Source organism: Nansenia antarctica (genome assembly GCF_963989245.1).
Source record: "Nansenia antarctica genome assembly, chromosome: 5".
NCBI classification, from domain to species: Eukaryota; Metazoa; Chordata; class Actinopteri; order Argentiniformes; family Microstomatidae; genus Nansenia; species Nansenia antarctica.
Window position 1 is genome coordinate 59,040,921 of NC_137690.1, and position 24,544 is coordinate 59,065,464.

Here is a 24,544-nt window from a genome sequence, read left to right on the forward strand (position 1 = left end):
AACATTCCGAGGATACGTCCATTCCTCATGAGAGAAGCAGCGCAACTCCTGGTCCAGGCACTTGTCATCTCCCGCCGAGACTACTGTAACTCACTTCTGGCCGGGCTCCCCCACGTCCGCCATCAGACCTCTGCAGCACATCCAGAACAGTGCAGCCCATCTGGTGTTCCCCCAAATGTGTCCCATGTCAACCCCTTCCTCCAAACCCTTTACTAGCAGCTCACATTAGATTCAAGACCCGGGCGCTAACCTACAGGGTGGTAAAGGGTAAAGGGGAGATTCCCACCACTGTCAGCACTGGCAGAGTCACTACCTATCTCTCCAGCCGTGAAAGCCGACCTAAGTCCCATGTCTTTAGGTCAAACCTGGACTGGTCCTTTTCAGACCTCTCCAACCCCTAACACCCTATTGCACATTACCTGAATGGTTGCATAAAAACCCTAAGCCTAACCCTAACCCAAATGAAAGAAAACTCCCCCAACAACTTGTTTTCTTAATAAATTGCCAGTGGCACATGTTTACTTACAGTATATGACTGTGGATTCACTTACTTTAGACAAATGTACTTCTTGTTAGTCATTTCGGTCATGAAAGCATCTGTTAAATGACTCAAATGTGAATGTATCTTCCCACCCACATCCCTTGGTAGAAGATAAGCCTAGCCCTGATCCATACCACCCATGCAAACAGGCCACTAATTAAGAACTCTGAGCAAAATCGTCCTGTTTTTCCTGGTTCACTGACCACAACACCTTCAGTAATCCTCTGTTATCACACCGGCGCGGAGAAGGAGCTAATAATACCCTGATATTACCACTCGATCGGCTAGCGATAGCGCCAGACAACGCTAGCCCCTAAGCCTGTCTGCACGAGGCTCAGACCTGCTTAATCCCTACTTTAATTATTTTACCCAGACACTTTTTCTTTGCTGTTCTTTAATCAGCTCATCTAATTACAAAAGCACAAGGCAGATAGCGGAGATGGTTGTCAAAGAGCAAGCTGTCCGAGAAGGGAGAAGAGGGCGAGTGTGTGTGTGCGTGTGTGTGTGTGTGTGTGTGTGTGTGTGTGTGTGTGTGTGTGCGTGTGTGTGTGTGTGTGCGTGTGTGTGTGTGTGTGTGTGTGTGCGTGCGTGCGTGCATGGATGCATGTGTGTGTGTGTGTGTGTGTGTGTGTGTGTGTGTAGTGTTGGGCCTGTGTTTGTTACCTGGTACTTATTAGACTGCACATCATCTCTCTCTGAGTTTTAAATCCACAGTGACAGATACTTAAGCACTGCTCTGTCTTCAGTGAGGATGAAACTTTTTTTATGGCACCGGGGCGACATCAACTGTCACCTTTTGCCTCCCTGCATTTATTATTGATGGAGTTGAGGGGAGTTTTTATGGAAGCGCATCGGTGCGCAAGGTGTAATTGCTGGTCGGAGCACGTTTGCCAGAGTTCATAAAGGGTCCCCGGTAAATATATTCAGGGTGGCCAAGTGTCACCACGTCAGAATAAAGACATGCCAGTTCTGATGAATGGTGGGAGAAGGTGTATTTCACCTCTCTGACACGCACACGCGCACACGCACGCACGCACACCACACACACACACGCACTCACGCACGCACGCACGCACGCACGCACGCACGCACACCACACACACGCACACCCCACACACACACACACACGTCACTAGGAAGATAAGGATATATTATAATACAGCCCTTGCTACAGTATATCCCACCTGCCAAGCTCTCTGGTCAGCCCAAGCGGCCACCGACTTCCTATCTCCCTCTCTTCAAGTTCCTTTCCCTACTACCCCCAATCTGCCTCTCCCTCTACCGCCCTCTTCATCCCTCTATCTACCTGACTCGGAAGGGATGGAGGGTTTGGTTGTGTGTGTGTGTGTGTGTGTGTGTGTGTGTCAGAGAGGTGAAATATACCTTCTCCCACCACCATCATCTATATATGCCCCACCTGCAATAGAGCCTGTGGGTCCAGGATAGGACTGATCAGTCATCAAAGATCTCATCGTTAAAGGAGTGGACGTCGTCATCAGATTTCAATGGACAACCCAAGAAAAAGATGTGTGTGTGTGTGTGTGTATTGGACATTAAGTCATTCAGTGTGTGTCCTACTTAGTAAATGTAACTATAATGTCCCACAGAGAGTGCTTGCAATATGATGAAAGTCTGTGTATGTCAGGACAGTGACTGCAGAAGCTGCATTTAGACCTGTATGGGGTGGCCCAGTAGCAGTGTGTGTGTGTGTGTGTGTGTGTGTGTGTGTGTGTGTGTGTGTGTGTGTCTGTGTCTGTGTGTGTGTCTGTGTGTGTGTCTGTGTGCATGTGTGAATGAGAGAGTGAGGGAGAGAGGTTAGGGCAGGGAGAGGGGGTCAAGCAGTGACCCGAATGAGACAAAATGACATCCCCATCCACACAGGGGACGTTCAGGGACAACATATACTGGCGGTGCTGCAGCAGACCAGCTAGGGTTCAACCTCATACACATATACAGAGATAGACAAACACAGAAAGATGGAATCACAACGCAGAATGTGTGACGTTAGCTGGTGAAAACCGGGAAGTCGGCAACCAATCAAATTGTTCTGACTTTTATTCAGAAAAATGTAAATACATTTCTACATTGTTGAAAAGCAATGCCACACTCACTATAGTCAAGCCAAAATATTGCAATGCAAATGGATTCAGATTATTTATTTTTTTCTGAATAAAAGTCAGAACACATTGGTCGATTGCTGGTTTCACCAGCTTCCGTCACATTGGTTTGCCTCTGGTATAGCATTTTCCAGCATTAAACCAACACATTCTGAACCATGCCTCCTCCACCATCACCACCTTCTACCAACTCGCAATATGGATACGCATGTCGAAGACAAAATAGAGGCCGATGTCTTACTACGAGGCAGTTAAATATACCTAATATAAGTACTTATATATACAGTATATAGTAGTACCCATATCTTCCACTTCTTCCCTCATCCCTTCTCTCTATCTCTCTCTCTCCCTTTCCATCTTCATCTCTGTGTCTCTCTATGGTTAATTACAGTGAATGATTGATTGTCTCTCACGGTTGATGTCTCTCACGGTTGATGTCTCTCACGGTCCCGTGAATCTTAATGTGTCTGCCCCAATCCCAATCTCAAAGGGAGAGGAAGGGAGGTCAATGACTCACTGTCAATGGACAAAAGCAAAGTGGCCAGCATCAATTTCCAAAATGGCAGTCTGTTTTCTTTCATTGACCTTCCTTTTTCTTGCAGCACTTGATTCAGGAAGTGAATCAAAGGATCAAAGGGAGCCACGGCAACAGGGATCAGCTCAAACGTGTACATATGCTCCCTAACAAAGACGCGGTGGAAGAAAAAGAGAAAAGAGAGGGAGATCAAGAGCAGTATTGATTGAACTGGACATTTGTGCTGATGCCTCTGCATGTTCGCTGGTCCACGACTACCCCTTTGAATTGTATTAAATCTCATTAAACAAGCCATTATTAAATAACAACAAGAACAAAAAAAAGACAACGGAGGGGGTCAAATAGACCCCAGCCGTACCACAGACGTATTGAGCTTGAGTATGGATCTGGAGAGGGGAACAAAATCATGGAGGTCAATGGATTATCTGTGAGTGTATTTATGATTAAGGTACCATGTCGTAAATCAACACAAGTGACTCAGAATGAGAGCTAAGACTGGAGGAGACCAGAGAATATGATTAATAATATATGGCATTTAGTTGACACTTTTATTCAAAGCGACTTACACTGCAGTGAGTCCATACATTTTTCAATACATATGGTCCCAGCGGGAATTTAACCCACAATCTGTGTGTCGTTAGCGCCTTGCTCTACCGACTGAGCCTTACAGGATCACGTGGAGGATAGAGGTTCATTACTGCAACATCCATATTGCTTCAGCTAAACGTGTTTTATTTGAGGTCAACTGGTACATCTCATGTTTAACTATAGATGTTAGCTCTCACTGATAGTCCTGGCGAAATTCTCAATCTGACCCTGGTACCATCATAGCCACCTCATCATCCATGCATCCCCTGCTTTTAATTGGCTCATTCACCCCCTCTCCTCCGAGAATGATGTCCTATGTCAACTTTCCTGATAAAAGAAAGGGGGAGATCAAATAAACAAAACTGAAAAACACCACTAAAATGTTACCCATATGAGTCCTTTGAGTACATCGCCGATCTGTGTCGCTACGGAAACTGTTCACTGTAACAGATTGGATCATCATCAACAGTGTGTATACTGCTTAATCAACAGAACCAGAGAGAGGCCCGTTCAGGACACTTTGCTGCAGCCCATTAGCCCTAACCTCTGTGTGTACTGTTCTGTGTCTTTGTTGTGAATAGGAACACATGGACGGACATGCTTGCACAGGCACAATAGTAGGGCCAGCTCTCAGGGGGAGGTGGCTAGTGCTACAGTAGTATACAGATAGAACAACCAACATCCATTAAAGGGCATGGCAACACACAAGGCTGCCTTTATTTAGCTCAAATGTATACTTCCTGGTTTACTATTGCCAAATACATTGTACACGATGATGATGAAAAAGGTAATGATTATAAAGTTGCTCATGAGCATAACATACAGCTCAAGTATCTCTGGGTAGACTGACAATCCCAATGTCTCTCTGCATTATACGTAACCACCCCCCCCCCCCCAAAAGAAAAGCATCCCAAAGCATTATTCTATGATACTTGATAAAAAGGAAGATAAAAACAAGAAGGTGTCCCTTTGCTAGCCTCGCTCCTGGTTGTCATGTCGACTCCACTCCGTCTCTATCTCCTGGGCTGACTGATGTGACAGAGCGGGTAACAGAGTGAGGAGCAGGGAGGGGGCCGCTCGGCTGGCCTGCGCCAGGTGTTGGAGATAATGTTTCGTTGGGGCCTCTCTCTATGAGCTGGGAAAAGTTCATCGCCGCTGCGATTTTGATCGATGGTGCGTTGCAGATTGAGTCCTCAACCGAGCATGGGGCTTAATAAATCCTGACTCAGACAAACAGACTTCGAGGGCTGTGGCGGAGAGAGACTAGAAAAGACAGCTATTGATTCCACGAGCGAAGCATTGGCCGATAGGCCAAACAATAGGGGTGGACTCAGAGAGCTGACACTGCAAAATAAAAGCAACTGAAGTTTGAAAAAACGGGAGAGGCAGGAGAGAGGGTGACAAGTGTGTGTGTGTGTGTGCGTGTGACACTGTGTGTGTGTGTGTGTGTGTGTGTGAGTGTGCGTGTGTGCGTGTGTGTGTGTGCGCGTGTGCTTTAATATGGATCCAGAAGAAACTCCCATCTCAATCTCGCCAACATGTTTTGCAGAGACACAAACACAATCTCCATTTAAATAAATACTCAAATTGCGGAAGGGTAGTGACATTTTAAAGAGTAGAGATGTGGAAAAAGTGCATAACTAGATGAACTAATGTGTGGGCAGACAGACATTAAGTGCTCTGAGTGTCTCTGTGCCTTCCCGTACCTATGGTCTCCACCTGGCATCAAAAACTGCGGGTGACAGTTTACTTTTAGACCATCTTTTTAAAAGCCTCCACTTTGCCTCCACTTATAACAGCTGCACCTTTCACCTACATCTCAGTCAGAGGGTTTCTCACTCTAACTGCTAAATGGGAGACATAGAGAGAGAGAGAGAGACTCAGAGAGACAGAGAGACAGAGAGAGAGGGAGAGATTTGTGGTACGATTATCCTTGACGCGTGTCAGAGCTGCATTTCTCAACTCACATCGGCAGTGAGACGCCTCCATCTTGGCCGTGTTTCGCTCTGCAGGATCCCTCACCGTCTATACGTCTCATCTATGCATTTGATCGTTTGTTTTCACTGCACATCATTTTGTTTTCACTATAGTTCTCCCTTTCATTACCAATAATACTTAGTGTCACGTCTGAATGCTTTCATCCACAACGTACCGTATGCTCCAAACACTTATGTTTAAGCACTTCAGTTCACCATTTCAGCTCTAGTGTCTCGAGGAGCTTTAAAGATGCACATATATTTATTTACTTATCGCTTCAATCCATCCTCACTTTTGGAGGAGAGCCACTTATAGTCAACGATATTAGAATGACACACTCTTTTAGAAAATTAGAACAGACAATCCCAATGTAGACGGTTTTACGACATACGAACAGCAACAAGCAGAGAAAGAAAAAGAGAGCGAGAGAGCGAGAGAGAGAGAGAGAGAGAGAGAGAGAGAGAGAGAGAGAGAGAGAGAGAGAAGGGGGAGCGTGCATGTGAGAGAGAGAGAAACAGCATTGCTATAGCCATTGACTATGTGACCAGCCTGCCAATGGTACCGTGAATTATGGGTAAACCGCCACAGCAAAATGCTTGATTAGCTCCACAGTCCAGTCTTTGAGAAATAGGCCAAGCATCACAAATGGGGGAAATGGATTGAACATATAGAGTGGGGGAAATAAGTATTCAACACATCAACAATTGTTTAAGTCAACATTTCCATTGTAGCTATTCACATGAAATTTAGACATTTGTATTAACTCAATACAACTACACAACTAAGGAAATTGTAACACTCCAATCCATAAAAAAGATCTATGTGCAATAAAGTGGAATTACTCAGGAACAAAGTATTGAAAGTATACCTCCATCCCTATTACCTATTATAGTGGTGCAGGCCAATCAATATGCTATCTCTATCTCTCTTTGTCTCTCTATGTCTCACTATGTATCTCTCTCTCTCTCTCTCTCTCTCTCTCTCTCTCTCTCTCTCTCAGACACAGACATACACATGCACACACACACACACACACACACACACACACACACACACACACTCAGCGAGTTTCATTGCAGGAAGTAGGTGGGCATATGACCGGCAGCCAATAGCTCCAGATGATGTATGTGTCTGTCGAGCCCTTGGGTAGAGTACAGGACAAGTACACTGTGTTCCCCCCACAGCACACAGCGCACAGCACACAGCACACAGCACACAGCACACAGCACACAGCACACAGTCACAAGTCTGGGACTACCTCCATCTGGTGCTAACCTTAAATGGAGGACCAATCATAACCGTTAGGGTCCATTCCTAAAACTTAGGGCACTATCCTAACAGCTAGGACTCTATCCTAACAATTAGGGCCCTAACCTATAACATAGGTAACATAGTATAACCTATACTATCAGTTTGGGCCCTATCCTAATACATAGGGCCCAGTCATAACATTTAGGGGGCTAACAGATCACTTGAATCTTGAATGTTTAGTTTTCTTTGTTTTTCTAGTTGTGCTAGAGTAAAGCATGTGTATGCACTTGCATAACAGATGCCACCGTTCCAAATGGAATTCAATATGACACCATTGCCATTGTTAGAACTCTAAAAAGCTTACCATACTTATCTTCTGTCTAGACAGAAAACAAAGCTCAGTCCCCCCTGTCGCCCGTCCCCCGTCCCCGGCCATGAGTTTCTCCTCCAGACTCATCTCTGACTTACAGGTGAGCCGATCAATACCTGCACTGTTCTGTTCTGTATTGTACTGTACTCAACTTCCAGCTCTGTGTCTCTAGAGAGGAGTGCATGAAGGCCTATCAGCACTGCAGGGAGCATCAACAAAAACAAACAGACGTCAATGCTTTAACCCTGGGGGGGTGGGGTGGTTAAAAGGGAGGCTAGAGGAGGCCTAGGGGGGATCCACGCTTTATGGTCTCTTAGATCTGAGAACATGAGGAAATAAGACGGATTACCCAGGGTGATTTGCTTTGTCTGCAATAGATGGTGCAACACAATACTCACAGTGACAAGGGAGCTTAGGGAAGTTAACAGAGTACATCAAATATAAAACACTATTAAGATAACTTTTTCGGTTAGGCATTGAGTTGCTCTAGTGTTTTTGGTGTAACGTTGTAATTCAGAGGTGTGTGTGTGTGTGTGTGTGCGAGGGCGTGTGTATCATCAAAAGAAGTACTCGGCCAAAACAAGTACTCTGCCAAAACACAGAGCATCAAAGGAGGGAAAAAAACAGTAAACGTTCTCCAATTCAAAGGTGTATGGGGACACTTGGAACTGTTTTCATCAGTCAAGAGGGATTCTAGAGCTCTGAAATGGATCATGGCCGTTTTCAAAACCGCTGGTGTTAAAAGTCAAATTGCTGTGAGTTCCAAAAGAAAAAGAAAAAATAAAGCAGCCAGTGAATTGGCGAGCGCCGGGCGTTATTTACATTGACTGAGAGTGGATGGTGATGGGGGAGAAAATCGATGTAGATGCAAACACCGTAATAGTTGAATAATGCATTCCCCTGGGTAAGTAGAACAGTAACTGCCAGAGTAATGCGGAGAGAAAACAGGATTCTCTACAAGTGTTTACCTCCTGATCCCTCTGCCATGTTCAATCCACACAGACACACACACACACACACACACACACACACACACACACACACACACACAGAGAGACACACACACACACGCACTACCTCAACTTTCTGTTGGCGGCCCGCTCAGAATGTTAACACATCTCTCATCCGCCAAACATGGTCGCTTAGGAAAAACAGAGAGCAAGTCAAAAAGATCACATTCTCTGTCTCTCTTTCCCTTGAACACACAGACACACACACAGACACACACAGACACACACACACACACACTCTCTCTCTCTCTCTCTCTCTCTCTCTCTCTCTCTCTCTCTCACACACACATACACACAGACACACACACATACACACACATACGTACATACACACACACACACATATGGATGGATGGATAGATAACAAAGGGCAAATAAACCTGCCCTGCATTTTCCTCAGAGTCTCAAGATTGATCTAGAAGACCTGTGACACCCCAGCCCCAATCTTGGAGCTTCCCACCTGTCCATCTCAAATACCAATCAACGCTGATGCCAGCAGAACCTCCAAGGTCCTTGGTCAGAGAGAGACATCAGTAACACTTCTGATTGGATAAGGTCTACTCTGTCTTCTTAGACTTGTCGATCGCTCTAACGTACACAACATCCTGTAGAGACACACACAGTGTCAAACACATGCCATCTGTTCTTGACAGAGCACCTAGCTGGACTGGGCTGGCGTTCCCTGGACGCATCGATTACCAGATCACCATATCGTTCGAGTGCAAAAGGCATGACTTCTGCACACAGGACAAAACAAGGTTAGCTGTCCATCTCTTATTTACCTATACAAAGATGCTGGCCTTGCAGAGTTGAGGATTTGGTTTGAGGTGGAAAACTGCAGTGTCTGTGGATCTATCTAAGACATCGCTCAACCTCACCCCCCTATATCTACCATGAGTTGAACTGAAGGTCTCCCAGATTGATTCTCTTTCCCTCTTCCTTCCCTTCATCCTGCATGCCCTCCCCTTTCCTCTCCATCACCGCAACCACCATGCTTCAGTCATCAGATTGCAGCCATTGCCCAACTATCCCGATACTGTCTCCCTGCTACTGACTATCCCGGTCAGTGTAATATCATAAGATATGAATATTCACAGATTAATGATGCATGAAGGGAAGTGTACAGTAGCATGAGTCATAAGACCCCCATTGACCCTCCCTCTAACCCACCACCCTGTCTGTGTGAGGGGCAGGAGAGAGAGGAGAGGCGCCCCAGTGAGTCCTGGCTCTTAGCTATGTTCGCTAGCCCAGAGAGGTGATGAGGTGTGAAGGGGGGGTTGGGGCCAGGGGGGTTGCATGCGGTATGGCCATTCACATCACTACCCTCCCTAATTGGTCTCCAGCTAGCTAGGAGGCCTCCACCTCTCTCCATCCCTCCTCCACCTCCCCTACCTCCCTTCTTCAATCCCTCCCTCCATCGCTTGGTGGCACAGTGCCTCCCTCCGGCCATAGGTCAGTGCTTTCCTTGCTTCGCGCCTTAATACGTCTGTACCCTGGTCTTGGTGACAGAGAACAACCTTGGAGTGTCTGTGTTATAAGGTCTAATTATGGCTGTCTGTCTCGTGTGTCCTTGATGTAGCTTTCAAAGACAAAGGGCCCATGGCTGGTCTGACCACTTTCATGAACAATATATGTATTTTAAACAGAGAGAAAGAGAGAGAGAGAGAGCGAGAGAGAGCGAGGGAAAGAGAGAGAGAGGGGGGAGCGAAAGAGAGAAAGAGAAAGAGAGAGGGAGAGAGAGAGGGAGGAGAGAAAGAGAGAGAGAGAGAGAGAGAGAGAGAGAGAGAAGATCGATTCCTCCCTAATGCTCTTCCTTTGCCCTTTGTAGAGCCATCCTTACACCCTTCACCTGACAGTCTCACTAACTAGTCGACAGAGAACAGCAGTGTGCCCTTTACAGGCCGGATCAGATCACTGGCTACTAGGGTATAGCCTCAACTTAGTCTCCTCTGTGACAAATGATATTATACTGGCACAGTTTTGCATTTGTGACATATAAAAGACACAGTTCACAGGATTTGTGACACAATTCCCTTTTACAGACTCATGTGACAAGATAACTGCCCATGATGTGACATGATAATATGATTTATCACAATAGCCTCGAAAATACTGTATACTCATGTCCATGCAAAATTGCCCCTGCATCGATTGTTCCCTTTTTATTATTTTTTTGGGGACACAGCTTTTGGACACGTCAGCTGCCTGGTAGCGTAAGAAGCAACATTTGCTACAGTCTGGCCAAGACAATAGAACAATGGTAGAGACCTATCCCATAGCCCTGTCCCCCGTGCTGCCTGTCCTCTGCAATGTGCCCCATCAACTCTGACTCTTGCCACATTGGGTGCCAGTGAGCAGCACTCTTCCCTCACTCTTCCCTCACTCTTCCCTCACTCTTCCCTCACTCTTCCCTCACTCTTCCCTCTCTCCTAAAACCGGGCAGCTACCACAGGTGCAACACCTCGGGTTGCCCCCGGCAACAATTGCCAGGGAGATGTCCTGGTCATGTTTTCTGAGCCTGCTTGCTATAGGCTGCTGCCAGAGAGCCAATCAAAACTCAGGATCGAAGGGCTTGATGGCATCTTAGGAAGAAAACAAGTATGCAGCCGAGTGTTCAGTATGGGGAGTTTGGCAAGTGGGACCCAGAGATGGGGAGATGGAGAGCACAAAACGCTTTGAGGTTTGGCTCAGATTTCAGATTCACGACTTCTCATGAAGTGTCAAGTTCATTCAGAGACTGTTTTTGTTTTCCCACCCATCGGATGACTGAAACAGACAGTGACAGACAGAGATGTTTCCGGAGGGATTTGACCATCTGACTCAATCTCCTCTCGCTTTTCTTCCCGATCTCTCCCTCTCTCTCCTTGGAACTTCATTGGCATTTCAGCTGGCAGTGTCTGTCTCTTAAAGGATAAACCTCTGCTGCCTGCACCCCGTCTCCACCTGCCACCTGCCTGTGGCTGTCACTTCAAACACCTCTGTCTTTTCTCTCATCCTGTAAGCTCCAAACTCACCCTTAACTAAACTCAGCATGCCTGATTCAATAATAGCAGTGTGTGAGTGTGGGTGAGTGTGTGTGTGTGTGTGTGTGTGTGTGTGTGTGTGTGTGTGTGTGTGTGTGTGCGTAGGTGCGTGAGTGCGTGTGTGCGTGTGTGCGTGTGTGCGTGTGAGTGTGTGTGTGTGTGTGTGTGTGTGTGTGTGCGTAGGTGCGTGAGTGCGTGTGTGCGTGTGCGTGTGTGCATGTGTGCGTGAGTGCGTGTGTGTGTGTGTGTGTGCGTGTGTGTGTGTGTGTGTGGGTGGGTGTAGGGAGTGCGATTATATGTGATAATCGACATATCGAGTTAATCAAACCCACTAATTACTTCCTGAGCTGAGAGAGCTGTCAGAGAGAAGAGCTGAAGAGTAGTAGGAGGAGTCTACACAGATGGTGAGAGACTGACTCCAGGAAAATCTAGTATGTAATCACTGTGTGTGTGTGTGTGTGTGTGTGTGTGTGTGTGTGTGTGTGTGTGCTCATGTATTAGCAATTGTCTTCATTCATTAACCAAATGAATGATGATGGTTTGACAAGAGCAGCGGCAGTGGAAAGTCACTCTACCAAAGTAGCCTGTGGAACACCCACCTTCAGTTCATCAACCAGTACTCTGATGGACTCCAAGGCCAGTCTTATCTCCAGTCATAGTCTGTTTTGGCAGGGTTCTCCCTATGTGTACAGTGTTGCTGACTTCCAATAGCCCAACCAGCCAACACTAACCACCACAAGGACCTCCTCTCCCAATTTCCTTCCCAGACAGAAACCTCCTCGGTTGGTGACTCACCACTGAAACAACCTATTCTCCATCACCCCCGTCCCCAGATAGCTTCCATCCTTTCCCCCAGACAGAGTGTCCCTGGGCTGGGTACTCACCATTGAGACGAGCCCTCGGTGCCGCTGACCTCCAACAGGTCGTAGTCGTCCTCCAGCTGGAAGTCCGAGAAGACCAGGGCGATGGTGTCCCCCGGCTCGGCCAGCACGGTCCAGGTGCAGTCGGCGTTGTTGCTGTACTCCCCGGGGTAGTTAGGGCTGGTGATCATGCCACTCTGGCCCCGCAACGTGCCCCCGCAACCATCGTCCGCTGGGGGGGGAAGAGAAGAGATGTTAGGGTGGTACAGACAGACAGACAGACAGACAGTCTGACTAGCTGAGAGACAGACAGACAGACAAACAGACAGTCTGACTAGCTGACAGACAGACAAACAGACAGACAGTCAGACAGACAGACAGACAGTCTGACTAGCTTACAGACAGACAGACAGACATCAGACAGACAGACACAAAGACAGACAGACAGACAGACAGACACAAAGACAGACAGACAGACAGACACACTTGTAAGTCGCGTCGGATAAAAGCATCTGCTAAATGTCAAAACATGTAAAACTAATTTAAATAAATAAATAAAGAATGTAAATAATGTTAAATATATAGACACACATGCAGAAAGACAGACAGACAGACACACTGACAGCCAGGCAGACAGGCAGACAGGCAGACAGAGAGACAGAGAGACAGACAGACACCCTACTCTACCCTCTCGATGCAGCAGTATTGATTGATTGATTGAAAACCTTTATTGTCCCCAATGGGGAAATTTTGTTGTCAAACAGCTCAGTTAGGGCAGAAAACATTCAGTACAGAAAACAGAAAAACATTCAATAAAAAACATAAAACAGTGCAGGCTCAATAAGTAAAAAGTTCCAAAAGTTCCATCTCCAGGTCTCCCCCACCCTGCAGGGCCTGGTTGTAGAGTCGGAGTGCAGCTGGAATAAAGGACTGTCCAAATCTTTTTGTACTTTGACGGGGGAGAACAAATCTGTGGCTGAACTTGCTCCTCATCCCTGCCAGCTCGCAGTACATCGGGTGGGAGGGATTGGCCAGCATGGCCGCCAGTTTTTTCCCCATCCTCTGTTCTGCCACCACCTCTAGGCTGTCCAGCCCGGTCCCCACCACAGAGCTGGCCTTCTTCACCAGTTTGTTTAGCTTCGCAGCATCCCTGGCACAGATGTTTCCACCCCAGCAGGCCACGGCGAAGAACAGAACGCTGGCAACCACCGACTGGTAAAACATTTGCAGCAGCTTGTTGCAGACACCGAAAGACCTCAGCCTTCTCAGGAAAAACAGTCTGCTCTGCCCTTTCCTGAGAAGAGCCTCGGTGTTGTCAGTCCAGTCCAGTTTGTTATTAATTTGTACTCCCAGGTACCTGTAGGAGTCCACCCTCTCGACTTCCACCCCCTTGATGGTGATGGGGGCTGGGGTCCTTCTCTTCCTCCTAAAATCCACCACCAACTCCTTTGTTTTGCTGGTGTTAAGCAAAAGGTAGTTGGTGTCGCACCACTGCACGAAGCTCTCCACCAGGGCCCTGTACTCCTCATCCCTGTCGTCTGTGATGTAACCGACGATAGAGGAGTCATCCGAAAACTTCTGCAGGTGGCACTGGTCGGAGCTAAACTGGAAGTCGGAGGTATAGAGGGTGAAGAGAAAGGGTGACAGAACAGTTCCCTGGGGGGCACCGGTGTTGCACACCACCACCTCAGACTGACAGCCCTGCAGTCTCACATACTGACGCCTGTCTGTGAGGTAGTTGTGGATCCAAGCCGTCAGGGAGTCCTCCACACACATCACTGCTAGTTTGTCAGCCAGCAGTGATGGCTTGATAGTGTTAAATGCACTGGAGAAGTCGAAGAACATGGTCCTCACCATGCTCTGTGGCCTCTCCAGGTGTGTGTAGGCCCTGTGCAGCATGTAAATGATGGCGTCCTCCACCCCCATGCTCTCCTGGTATGCAAACTGCCGGGGGTCCAGGAAGTCCTTCACCTGGGGCTTAAGGTGTTGCAGCACTAGCCTCTCCAGGATCTTCATGACCTGTGGTGTCAGGGCGACAGGTCTGTAGTCGTTTGGGGTGCTGGGCCGTCCCTTCTTTGGCACTGGGACGATGCAAGAGGTCTTCCAGAGCTGTGGCACCCTCCTCAGTCTTAGAGATAGACTGAAGAGATGTTGGAATGTGTCCGCCAGCTCTCCAGCACACACCTTCAGAACCCTGGGGTTGATGTTGTCTGGACCTCTGGACTTGTTCACATTCACCCTGGAAAGCTGCCTTCTCACCTGCTCAGATGTTATAAAGCTGTGAGTACCTGTGTCTCCAGGTGTGAAGCATGCTCCCTGGCTCCTGGTGTTGGTAAGGGGAGGCAGTTGCTGCTGGGGTGCTGCTGGGGTGTCAGGGGGAGTGGGGGCTACTGTTGCCAGGGGTGCGGTACATTGGAGAGGGGAGGAGAGGGTCGGGGGCTGTGGGGGGTGACAGGGGGATGGGGGGGGTGACAGGGTCGGGGGCTGGGTCGGGGGCTGGGTCGGGGGCTGTGACAGGGTCGGGGGCTGGGTCGGGGGCTGGGTCGGGGGCTGGGTCGGGGGCTGGGTCGGGGGCTGGGTCGGGGGCTGTGACAGGGTCGGGGGCTGGGTCGGGGGCTGTGACAGGGTCGGGGGCTGGGTCGGGGGCTGTGACAGGGTCGGGGGCTGGGTCGGGGGCTGTGACAGGGTCGGGGGCTGGGTCGGGGGCTGTGACAGGGTCGGGGGCTGTGACAGGGTCGGGGGCTGTGGGGGGTGGCAGGGGGATGGTTGGTCAAACCTGTTAAAGAAGCAGTTCAGGTCATCTGCCTGCTCTCGGGTCCCCTCCACCACAGGATGTGGCTGCTTGTGGCCCGTGATCTTCTTGAAGCCCTTCCACACCTCCTTGGAGCTGTGGGCCTCTAGCCCGCCCTCCAATTTCCTCCTGTATTCCTCTTTGGCTGCTCTCAGCTCCTTCTTCACCTCCTTCTGAGTGGCCCTGGCTCCCTCAGTGTCCCCTGCCTTAAACAGCCTCCTCTTCCTTTTCAGAAGGTTCTTGATGTTCCCATTTATCCACGGCTTGTTGTTAGGAAAGCACCGTACCTTTTTAATGGGGAGTATTGAGCCTCTCATCCAGTGAAAGGCAGGGTACAGTAGTGGGTGGTTGGGGGATAATACTACTAGTACCGGGGAATACACAGAGATGAATAGAGATGATTCAGCCCATCTGGTTGGGTCAAGTGGGCTGCGTCCAACATAGCTAACTGTATGGGATAGTACGTTTGAAGTGAATATCGTGTGGTGCGTTTTTGAATCAGTCAGCCCAATGGAACTTTGTTGAAACATAGAAAGGTGAGCAGTGTTATATCATTCCACCTGTTATGTTCCACTTCATCAGATATATGCTAATACAATTGTGTGCGTATCCTGTTCTTTTGGCATGCATTTGACTTAACTGGTTTGGGCTCACATCTGGTCACGGACCAATGGCAGATGATGCCCAGGTGGCAGATAAGCCGGGATGGAGGGACTTTTTATTGGTAGGACGTGTAGTGTGTAGGTACAATGTCATTGTGTTATTTGAGCATAATATAACCTGGAGATTGGTATCAGCTGTTCGTTGGATGGGTAACAGGTGTGACTGATTGTGTGAGCGTGTGTGCGTGTGCGCGTGTGCGTGTGTGTGTGTGTGTGTGTGTGTGCGCGCGTGTGTGTGTCTGTGCGTGTGTGTATCTGCACATTAAAGCTAGTGGTATGGCTAGTGGAGTGAAGTGTTCTGAGGGAGGCAGATGGGCCCAGAGGCACATGCCCTGTCAATCATCCATCCTAATTGTCACCACGGCAACCACCCCTGCGGGGATGAGAGGGAGAGCATGGAAGAGAGGAAACCTGTGAGGTGTGAAACCTGAAGAAAGGAAATCTCAGTCAGAGCGCGAGGAGAGAGGGATGACGGGAGATGACAGGTGACATGTGAGGATGCAGAAGGGGAGAGCAGGGAGAAGAGGGGGAGGAGGGGGGAGGAAGAATGGTTTTACCATAGGGGATTGTGAGGTGCGGGTCAGCTATTTATGGAACAAATATTTCCACCGCAGTTAATTGAGGCCTCGCAGTTTCATAGACACGGCCCAAGCCTGCTACTCTACCTGATACCATACAGATGAAACAAAGACCCGAACCCCAAAAATGGGATTAACTGTCAGTAGCGCTAACCAGCAGAATAAAAACAGAATCTCGCATCATTTTAATAGAATGTACAGGCCAAGGAATGTATAGGAATGTATAGGAATGTATAGGAATGTATAAGCCAAGCCTATAAAGTGGGGGAACACTAATACTGATCCATAACATAGCTGACATAAGCCCATTTGACCTGAACCTGTCTGACCCGATCTCATCTAACTACTATTTTTGTATTGACCCGAGCCCGTTCGATCCACAGGAAAACCCCAGGGCCCCACGGTTCTCTGGTCGACCACAAGAGAAGGGGTGAGAGAAGAGAGAGTAGGGGAGAGTAGGGGAGTGACCGTTAACTCATTTAGTGCCGACGGGGAATAAAGTTACCCAAACTGTCAACATTCTAGAGTGACAAAGGTGACCGAACATGCATAAACCATGATGCTTAATTTTGTAGACAATCAAAGGGTTGTTGCTAGGCAAATACCACATACAACACATGACACACTCTACAAAGTGAGTGTTTGAATGCTTTGGTTTGGTAGTGAGTTAAAGGGGGAGAGGGGGAGGGGAGTCGGTTGGTTGTCCAATGGTTGTCAGGTGATGGTTGAGGGGAGGGAGAGAGAGAGAGAGAGAGAGAGAGAGAGAGAGAGAGAGAGAGAGAGAGAGAGAGGGAAAGAGGAGAGGGGATATCTTCGAGGACAAGAAGAGCGATTGACATTCCAGACTAGCAGTTTTCTTCACACTTGAGGAAAGTCTCACCTGTCAAAAACCCACCCTGCCTCCCTCCTTCTGTTTTTCTTCATTTCTTCCCTGCACTCTTAGATTGTTTCTGTTTAGGGATAAGCTGGCATGGAGCAGATCGCTCCAAGATGAGGCTAATTTTATGGCTTTGTCAAGGACCACATAGGACATTCCTCTCACCCAGTTGAGCAGTGGATTTCTAGGCTGTCGGCATGGATTTCATGCTCCCCCATATAGTAGATGGAGCTTCTTCGTCTTCACTGACTGCCATGGCAACCACACTGTGAGGCAGCACAGATAGCGCACACACACACACACACACATGCTTGCACATACACACGCTTGCACACATACACACACACACACACACACTCTCTTAACGAGAGAAAAAGATGGCCTTCGATTCGCCAAGAGTCCAATCAGTGAAGTTGAGTATAATATCACTCCTCTTTGTCTGTGGGTGTAACAGACACACACACCCACACACACACACACACACACACACACACACACACACACACACACTGTACATCCAGAGAGATGTGCCTCCATTCCCATCAGCTGCAGTCACATGTACAGCTACGGAATGTGGAGTACACTCCTTCTCACCTAGCAGGTGGAATGGAAGTAGAAGACAGGGGTAAAAGAGAAGAAAGGAGGGAAGACAGTGAGTACAAGGCCAAACTACTGCAAAGGGAAAGAGAGGGAGGGGAGAAAGAGGAGAATGAGGAAAGGTTGGGAGAAAGGGGAGGACAGTAGTAGTACTGTAAGAGGAACAGGTTGACAGGAGTGAAAGACGTTGAGGCTTCGAACCAGGAAGGAGGTGAACTCGAGGTGAACATGACTTCCAAGGGGTAAAGTATGGGGGGATGACTTGGCAGTCGAGGTGGGGTATTTCACGACGCTTTAATCCCACAGTGTTACTGCATATTAGACACCCCCCTAGTCCAGAGGAGGAGAGAATGTGCCGAGCGACACGCCCCTTTCGGAGTCGGCGTCTCCAGTCAAACGTATGGGCAGGGTGGGTAATTGGAGTGACATTAACAATACGCTTATGCATTATGAAAAGGCGCTCAGCCGTGTACACCGGCTTTTATGTGGTGCTGTGAGACCTCAATTAATTGCTGTAGAAATTGCCGGTTTCGAAAAAAACGTGTTGCCGTGTAATTTCTCAAGAGGGAAGTGGCATTTTTATGACATACTGGGTGCCTGGGCTCTTTGATTCCAATGAGGAGGCCAGGGTAGAGGGAGAGGGGGGGAGAGGGGGGGGAGGGGGAGAGAGAGAGAGAGAGAGAGAGAGAGAGAGAGAGAGAGAGAGAGAGTGAGAGAGAGAGAGAGAGAGAGAGAGAGAGAGAGAGTGGTGGGAAGTGGGCAGAGGGTAGGGAAGGTAGAGAGGAGAAAAAATAAAAAAGATGGGGGAGATAGATACCAAGGAAAAACAGAGGCAGAGAGGTAGGCTCAAGAAGGTAGGGGCAGGGAGACACACATGGATGGATGGATGGATGGATAGATGAATGGAGGTGGTGGTGGTGGTGGTGGTGGTGGTGGTGGTGGTGGTGGTGGTGGTGGTGGTGGGTGGGGGGGGTCCTGTTCTGGCTCTCGATGCCCAGCCATGTGTGCTCTTACGTGGGCTTCCTGACTCCCGGCCTGGGCACAGATGGCTCTGTGTCACACCACTCTGCTCAGCATGCACACTGACTCCAATCAAGGGCCACACATTCACACACTCACACTCACACAATCACAGACACTCACACACACACACACACACACACACACACACACACACACACACACACACACACACACAGAATGATGCACAACGGACAATAACATTATGAAACCTATAATAACACACAATCAGTAGGTTGGCCCTCCTCTGTAGTGAATAGCCTGTGAGGCCATGATTATCCTGATTACACACACATACACACACTTTGCCAGGTGCCACCACTGTGGGGGTCCTTGCTAGATCTGACTGAAGGACAAATGGAGCAGGCACCTGACTGGGTAGCTAACTAAGGGGGTCCTGACATTGTAAATAAGTATATTGATTTTACATGTCTTTTCCTGTGGAGACCCATGATTTACATCCAACCTTGGCGTCAGGAGGCAATGTGTGTGCGCGCTTTGTGCTGTTTGTGTGTGTGTGTGTGTGTGTGTGCACGTGTGTGCATGTGTGTGTGTGTGCGTTTATGTCTGTATATGTGTGTGTGTGTGTGTGTGTGTGTGTGTGTGCATGTGTGTGTGTGTGTGTGTGTGTGTGTATGTGTGCGCGTGTGTGTCTGTGTGCGTGTGAAATCCACGTGTATCCTACCTCTGCAGTAGGGCAGTGGGAAGTCCCACGCGGCGGTACCAGCTGAGGTAGCCAGGCAGGAGAGGGTGGTGTGACCCTCTAACACGTAGCCCTGGCTGCAGCTGTAGCGGATCTTGTCCCCTATGTTGAAGGTGGAGCCCTGCTGGAGACCGTTCAGCAGCTGGCCGGGGTTACCACATGTGTAGCTGGGCAGGGCTGTGAAGGAGAGAGGGAGGGAGAGAGGAGAGAGAGAGAGAGAGAGAGAGAGAGGAGAGAGAACTGTGTAAGAGCTGAGCCCAGCTGAATGAATGTCACCAGGAGAGGGGTGACACCTCACCTCCACAGCCAAGCCATATTCGGTACACAAGCACGCTAGCTTTCTGAAATCCCTAGGATTTGCAGTTTTCTCAACCCGATTGATTTTCGGGGTTGTGTAGTATGAAAGCCACATCATTAAACCTGAATGTCACGCAGTGATTCTTTAGTAGATTCACCTGAGCCAGGCAGATAAGCGTGCACACTCATAAGCACACACACACGCACGCATGCACACATGCACACATGCACACGCGCACACACACACACACACACACACACACACACACACACACATTCAACCTTGTGGATCATCAGAGCATGTGTTGGACTTTGGATGAATCTCTAGTGCACCACAGGATCTGGCGGGAGGAGCTTCGGAGCAAGATAACGACTGTCACACAACATCTTGCCTGGCTGGCAACTCACCACGTCACAGCATTGATCCAGTCAGGACCATATCTACTCTTCCGCTTGAGGGCACAAATGGCAAGCCGTTTACAGTACATGGCATTAGCCTATGAACCAAATTGTTTATATACAATTCAATTCGATTACTTCCTATTTATCCCATTGTTGAACTACAATCAAATCAAATACAATTAGGATACAAAAGGCATAAGGCATAAGAATACAAAAGGCATATTTACAGTACAGCACACATTATATCCATTGAAAAATGCTTTGAAACGCCCTAAAACATGCATGTTCGGGTTTTGTACCCCCTCTAGTATACATGGAACTACTCCCCAGGAAAGCCCCTCTCTACCGCCCTGAGCCACCTGCCCTTGTGCCTCTGCTCGACAACCAGCCTGTCAGATTGAGTTGTCTCCTCGCCGTGCACTGTTGTGTAGCCTTTGTGTTGGCCACCGAAGGCCATACAGTATTAATGCATTCTAGACTGAGCGCTAACATATTAGCATAGCCACAAGGACCCTGGTCATTAGCATAGCCACAGGGACTGCGGTTGTAGTACAGTCGCATAGCCACGGGCAGCCCGGGTGGTGGCCGAGTGTCATTGCATCCCCTGTGGATCCCTGACAATGTAAGGCTAGGATGTACATTTAACACCTCCCTGTGATGCGATATGAACTCTGGGAAGAGATATGATGATAAGAGGGAGAGGGGGAGAGAGGGAGGGAGAGAAAGGGAGGGATAAGGATGTGTGGGTTGGAGTGAGAGACAGAGGGTGAGAGAAAGAGAGAGATAGAGAGAGAGAGAGAGAGAGAGAGAGAGAGGGAGAGAGAGAGAGAGAGAGAGAGAGAGAGAGAGAGAGAGAGAGAAAGGTGGGCAGTTGATGTGTGTGTCCAAGGCGTGACACTCATCACACTTTCCTTTTCTGATTATTAGTTTTAGCAATCAATTAGGTGTAATAGTGCTATTAACACTTAATCAGCCATGAGGGGTCATTTGACTCCTGTGAGTAAAACAAAGTGTTCTAGTGTTTGCTGTTGGAGCATAAGAGTGGCAGACACTCTATCACTCTAGCATACAGATTGGACACAGGAAAAACTGTAACAACTGTTATACGATTCCAATCGTCCCCTATGAAACACAATTGTGAAACTGATATAGACATCACCCCCAACATAAACTATACATAAACATTTTCTCAGGAAAATGATTTTCATGAAAAAAGCTATTGATATGTTGGATAACAAACTGCAACTGTCACAATGAAATTCAATTCTAAAATAATATATATCTATTTCGGAAAGATAGCAAGGATGAATATATACAGTTCCGGAAAGCTCTTTCTGCATGGTGTACTCAACATGTCCAGACCTATTCATCACAATGTATTCCTTCTATTTCTATGTCCACTAGCTACATTCTCTAAAAATACAACAAACAAACACACACGCATGCATGCATGCGCACACTCACGCACACTCGTGAACACACACACACATACACACACACACACACACACACACACACACACACACACACACACACAATAATCATTTACAAATCATCAAATAACATTTCAGTGCAGTAGATCATTGGGAGTTAGTGTGTTCCTCCCAGGGTTGGGCTCTATCATCACGTGGGACCTGTTCTCTTAGATCCTATCCCACCTATGGCCTTGGAACATTTATCACAGCAGGTCCATAAGTCACTGGCCTGTGTGTCTGTGACACCACGGTCCCTTGGGATGGGACACTTTAAGCACATCCTCTGGTGGAACGGCACAGGATGCTCCTCGTCCATCACTCTATCCCTCCGCGCACGCACACACGCGCACAGACACACACACACACACACACACACACACACACACACACACACACACACATATATGCACATCAAGGGTAAAGGTTTCCAGATGAAGAGACTACCAATTATAGCTCACACTGAACAGTATTTTGTGAGTTGTTCAGCCTTTTTTTTAGAATGTCCAAAGCTACCAAAGATTAGAGTAACGACTCTACATTTGTAGCCACAGTTTTTTAAACCATTACACAGCGGTTGGTATTTCAACAGTTTTGATGCATAACAAATGTCCATATACGCATCAAAAGAGCAGCCAATTTCCAGGATAATGACCGTTTTCTTAGATTCGTCAATCAGCACAATCGGGGGAGTGATTTCTGGTATGGTCTGGTATGGTCAGCGCTGTTCCCATGCAGAAGTGAAAACCAATCCGTTTTAACAGTTCCAGTTAGCATGGAATGTTGTGTGGTTGGTAGTGTTGCGGAGCTCCTTCAAGGTCAGTGCTACAATGCGATCGTGGCGCACGATGTAAAGTCCCTTGTAAGCAGGGCGTCCATTCAGAATGTGCGCTAATGTCTCCCTCTCTCGATTGCTGTGCAGCAGACAGTATGGTTCGTGTTTCGGTGGGTAGCATGTGGACAAGTTGGTTTTAGTGCTGGGCAGTACCTGGAGACGGGCTTTTACTGTGAACTTCTGAATGTCTTCATGCAGGGCCGTATTTTTCAGTGCTGAGCGAGACGCTGTGGTCAGCGGAGGGCAAGCAGGCAAGTCTCCCCTGTAGGAGTAGTCCTGTCCTGTGCTGAATCAATTCAGATTGGAAATGATTTATGATGATGGTCGGATCCGTGACGAGCACACACACACACACACACACACACACACACACACTGTACACTGTACATTAGTACACTCAACATTAGTCTCTTTCCTCTCTCCCTGCTCTTCCGTCTGCTGATTAGGAGCTGGAAATGGACGCTGACATGACAAGGATGCTACTGACGCTCACATCCCTTTTTTTTTTTTTTTTTTTTTTTTTGTAGTTTATAATATCGAGGACAATCCAAATACATGAACCATATAAAATACAGTAAAAAAGGCAGCGTTAGCCTAGTCGGCTAATTTTCAGCTGAAGTCCCCGGCCAGTTGCAACATGGCATCCTGAAAATGTTATATTCTAAGAACACGTGGCTGAGACAAGGTACCCCAACATCACACTTGACAAAAAACACACGTAAGCAAGCTGAGGTGATTGAAGGGGCTACAACAAAGACCTGCAAACACTAGTTTATGTCCTCCGCTTCCCTCATCCGTCAATCATCCCAACCTCTCACCCCTGGTGACCTGAGAGAGCACTAGATTGGGTGAGTAACCATTATGACCATTATGTCAGCAGGTAGAGCGGGCGTTTATGATCACAAGGTCGACGGTTCGGCGCTTCGATCCCGGCTGGCCGTGTGTCGGGATCAGTGATGTGAATAACGGCGTCAAAATAAACGGCGTTACTAACGGCGTTATTTTTTTCAGTAACGGGTAATCTAATTGATTACTATTTCCATCGTTATAACACTGTTACCGTTACCGGTAATTCAATGCGGCGCGTTACTAGTTACTGCTGAAGCTTCTCATTGTCATCCGACCTCAGTCACAGCTGCAAAGGTGTTTTTTGGTTGTTTGTTGGTGAGGGGGGAGGGGAGGGGCGAGACAACCGCGCAAGTGATCATGATTGGCTATGGTAGAGAAAATGTCATGGTAAGCCAACCATAGTTCAGTGTTGTGCGGATGTTTCTACACACAAACCACATGCGCGCACAGCATCACACACACACTCAAACTATCAGAGAGATACACGCAGCAATGGCGAGTCCCGAGTGTTCTGAGGTGAACGTGGCGTTTTCACGGTGGAAGTACAGGCACTATTTCAGTACTACTTTAAAAGCACTTCATATTGTTTAACTGTTAACTTTTGTAATGAAGAAAATACTTGAAGTACAATATGTCTACCAGTTGTGGTCTGTTGAAGTGCAATAAATATGAAAAGTTCCCTGCTGAAACCTGCTAAGAAAAAATCTATCTTCACAAGAAGATCACATTTATCTTCTAATATGGCAGTGGGTAAGCTTTTCCTTGTCACATTTGGCTGACTGACCTTAACTTAGCCCGCTGCACTGTGGTAAAAAGTAACGCAATAGTTACTTTCCCTAGTAACTAGTTACTTTTATAATGAAGTAATTCAGTTACTAACTCAGTTACTTTTTGGATAAGTAACGTGCCCAACACTGGTCGGGATGTCCTTGGGCACTGAACCCCAAATTGCTCCCAATGAGCGGGCCAGCGCCTTGCAGGGTAGCTTGCCGCCACTGATGAGTGAATGTGTGTGCGAATGGGTGAATGAGAGGCCATTGTAAAGCGCTTTGGAATGAGGCGCTATATAAGTGCACTCCATTTGCCATCCATTTAGACTTACTTGGGAAGGTATAGGGAAACTCTTTGGACAGAGTGACTCTCTCTTTGTGGGTGTCCTGTCCTGTCCTGTCCTGTCCTGTCCTGTCCT

General features: G+C 47.9%; 1 protein-coding gene across 1 annotated transcript in view; it reads right to left on the bottom strand.

Annotated features, from left to right (window-relative positions):
• csmd2 (CUB and Sushi multiple domains 2) overlaps positions 1-24,544 on the bottom strand; it is a gene marked incomplete at both ends in the record, with an annotated part of 261,827 nt that overhangs the window by 169,678 nt on the left and 67,605 nt on the right. Inside the window, 2 exons of the mRNA XM_080530688.1 lie at positions 12,297-12,504; positions 19,483-19,677. Coding sequence (XP_080386814.1) covers positions 12,297-12,504; positions 19,483-19,677 — 403 coding nt within the window. The remainder of the gene's footprint in view (positions 1-12,296; positions 12,505-19,482; positions 19,678-24,544) is intronic.